The following is a 2,399-nucleotide window of genomic DNA, read 5'->3' as shown; positions in this document are numbered from 1 at the left end:
ATATTATGCATCCTCTTAATGCATGCTGTTATATATCTGTTGCAACAATTTGTGATGAAAGTATTTTGTACTGATTTGCGTTGTTAAATAAAAAGACTTTAAAAAAGCCCACTTCCTGTTTGGATTGATGTGATTGGCTAACCGCGCAGACTCATGGGAAAGCGCAATGTTTAAATTTGTTTCCGGTTTTTATTGCAGCATTGTAAACATGGAACGAGGTCATAGTAGGTAAAAGTCTCTTTCTTTTATAGTAAAATTTTGTTTTGTACCGAATAGTTGCCGACAAAAACAGCACAACTTAATTAGTTGTTTATTACGTGTCCTCTAGGTCAGAAACTTGCCGTTATCACGCCAATAAAATTCCATAGTTGTGGTATTTATTGTTGCTTTGCTCTTCGTACAATGTACAAATCTGGTGAATTGAAATTCATTACATTTGACGAATAAATGTCTACCACTTTTCGTTTCGGCAAACGTCCTGTACCCCTAGGAGCACTGTATTAATTGATAATGGAAAAACACGCTCAGGTTTGCCTAACGTTATATCATTGGGTGCTGAATCCGTAAAAAGTCTGTAAAATAATGAAAAATAGCACAGCGACTTTCATTATGTTAAACCAAATTTTTGTGCTTTTTCTCTTCTCGTTCTCTAAACGGGTTTCCTCCAAAATAAAATAAAACAAAAATCGCCAGGCAATATGTACCGAATGTTTTATGTTGAAAGTGAGGTTTTCTCTAACGCTGCTGTGACAGTGTGGCCTTATTCTAGCCTTTGTAACCTTTGCACTTCTGCACAGCAAGCAGGTCATCTTTTGCACAGATTCATTGTTTCTGCAGTGAAACAAGGTAGTTCTGTTCAGGGTGAGTCATGCATCAGAGCTCTTACCACTTTTTTAATTTTCTACAAAAATCCCAATAATACGTGATGATAAAAGTGTCAAATTTCATCACGAAAGAGAATAGGGTCACAACAACTTTAAAACAGGATCCTTTTGACACCGTCTTTATTATTTGTCCTGCAATGATGCTGTAAATTCTACAAAGAGCAATATAATGACTACCTGTGTTATTAACTGAGTAGAGTAGAGTAGAGTAGGTACTTTATTGATCCCACAGTGTGGAAATTTCTTGAACTGGAACAGTAAACACAAGTGGAAACTGATGTTACCATCTGTGTGATTTTTTTTCAGTGGGGTGAAGACTCCCCCCACCCGTGGTGTAGTTCAGAAGAGCAAAAATAAAACCTACCAGCAGTCATATCGCAGCTGCTTACGTGCTTCTTCACGATTCGCCTTAACTCCAGCGTTGACAGCCCGGAGGCTCAACACCAGCAGAAGAGCTCCAAGGTTACATAATATCACTGTGAGTCAACCCAAGCAATTGTTGCACATGTTTTTAAATCAGTTTCTCATTAAATGTACATAATCAATAGCAACATCTTCATTTCTGAAGAAAGAGCGAGATAGAGAAGATGATTTTTTTTTTCTATCTTCCCTTGTGAAAGGAGAAGGTGAGGCCCGAGCATCTGGACATACTGATGAAAACAGAGTGGAAGCTGGCATATGTTACGCCTCTGTATCAGTTCAGACACACCCAGCTGCAGAGCTACTCCAGGCAGCTCTCAGAATTTATTGCTGCAGAGAAGCAACAAGGCTTGGCAGTGGAGGTGGAGGGATTGCAGAGCAGCTTCAGAGTCTCCTTCTCTGTAGTGCCAGGGATGACAGAAGCAGATGATGATGCAGAGACTGTCCTCATACAGGTTAGCAGAGAAGATAAATGTTTTAGAGCTTTCCATTCACACATGAATGCGAGGAGTTTGTATTGCTCAGAAGAATCGGTTAAAATATTAGATAGACACGTTAAGCTGCTATGGCCTTAAATGTTTTTGTTCAACTAGTTATTTAGTGTAAGGCTAATATGTTTAATTACTGATAACTAAATTACAGTGGGGTAAATAAGTATTTGATAACGCTCAAGTTTTCCCACTTGCAGAGAATGGACAGTTCTGTAATTTTCATTGTAGGTACACCTCAACTGTGAGACAGAATCTACTAAAAAATTCCAGAAAACCACATTGTTAGACTTTTAAATAATTTATTTCCATTTTATTACATGAAATAATTATTTGATACAATAGAAAAATAGAACTTAATATTTGGTACCGAAACCTTTGTTTACAATTACAGAGGTCAGACGTTTCCTGTAGTTGTTGACCAGGTTTGCACACACTGCAGCAGGGATTTTGGCCCACTCCTCCATACAGGTCTTCTCCAGATCTTTCAGGTTTTGGGGCTGTCGCTGGGCAACACGGAGTTTCAGCTCTGAACCCACGCTACAGGGTTCAGGTCTGGAGACTGGCTAAGCCACCCCCGGAACTTCGAAAGCTTCTTACCGAGGCA

The 2,399-nt window shown here is 39.1% G+C and overlaps 1 protein-coding gene across 4 annotated transcripts in view; it reads left to right on the top strand.

Moving 5' to 3' along the window:
- The first annotated feature begins 148 nt into the window (after positions 1 to 148).
- cenpl (centromere protein L) overlaps positions 149 to 2,399 on the top strand; it is a 4,661-nt gene continuing 2,410 nt past the window's right edge. For 2 of the 4 annotated variants that reach the window (XM_020622651.1, XM_020622655.1), the window contains exons 1-3: positions 149 to 228; positions 1,191 to 1,362; positions 1,505 to 1,759. In XM_020622651.1, the coding sequence (XP_020478307.1) occupies positions 167 to 228; positions 1,191 to 1,362; positions 1,505 to 1,759 (489 nt within the window). In that variant the 5' untranslated portion in view covers positions 149 to 166. The remainder of the gene's footprint in view (positions 229 to 1,190; positions 1,363 to 1,504; positions 1,760 to 2,399) is intronic. The other 2 variants (XM_020622654.1, XM_020622653.1) reach the window with 2 other exon arrangements.

The sequence above is a fragment of the Monopterus albus genome, unplaced genomic scaffold, assembly GCF_001952655.1.
Source record: "Monopterus albus unplaced genomic scaffold, M_albus_1.0 scaffold285.1, whole genome shotgun sequence".
In the NCBI taxonomy this organism is placed as follows: Eukaryota; Metazoa; Chordata; class Actinopteri; order Synbranchiformes; family Synbranchidae; genus Monopterus; species Monopterus albus.
The sequence above is the reverse complement of the archived record's forward strand: the minus strand, read 5'-3'. Positions and strand labels throughout refer to the sequence as shown.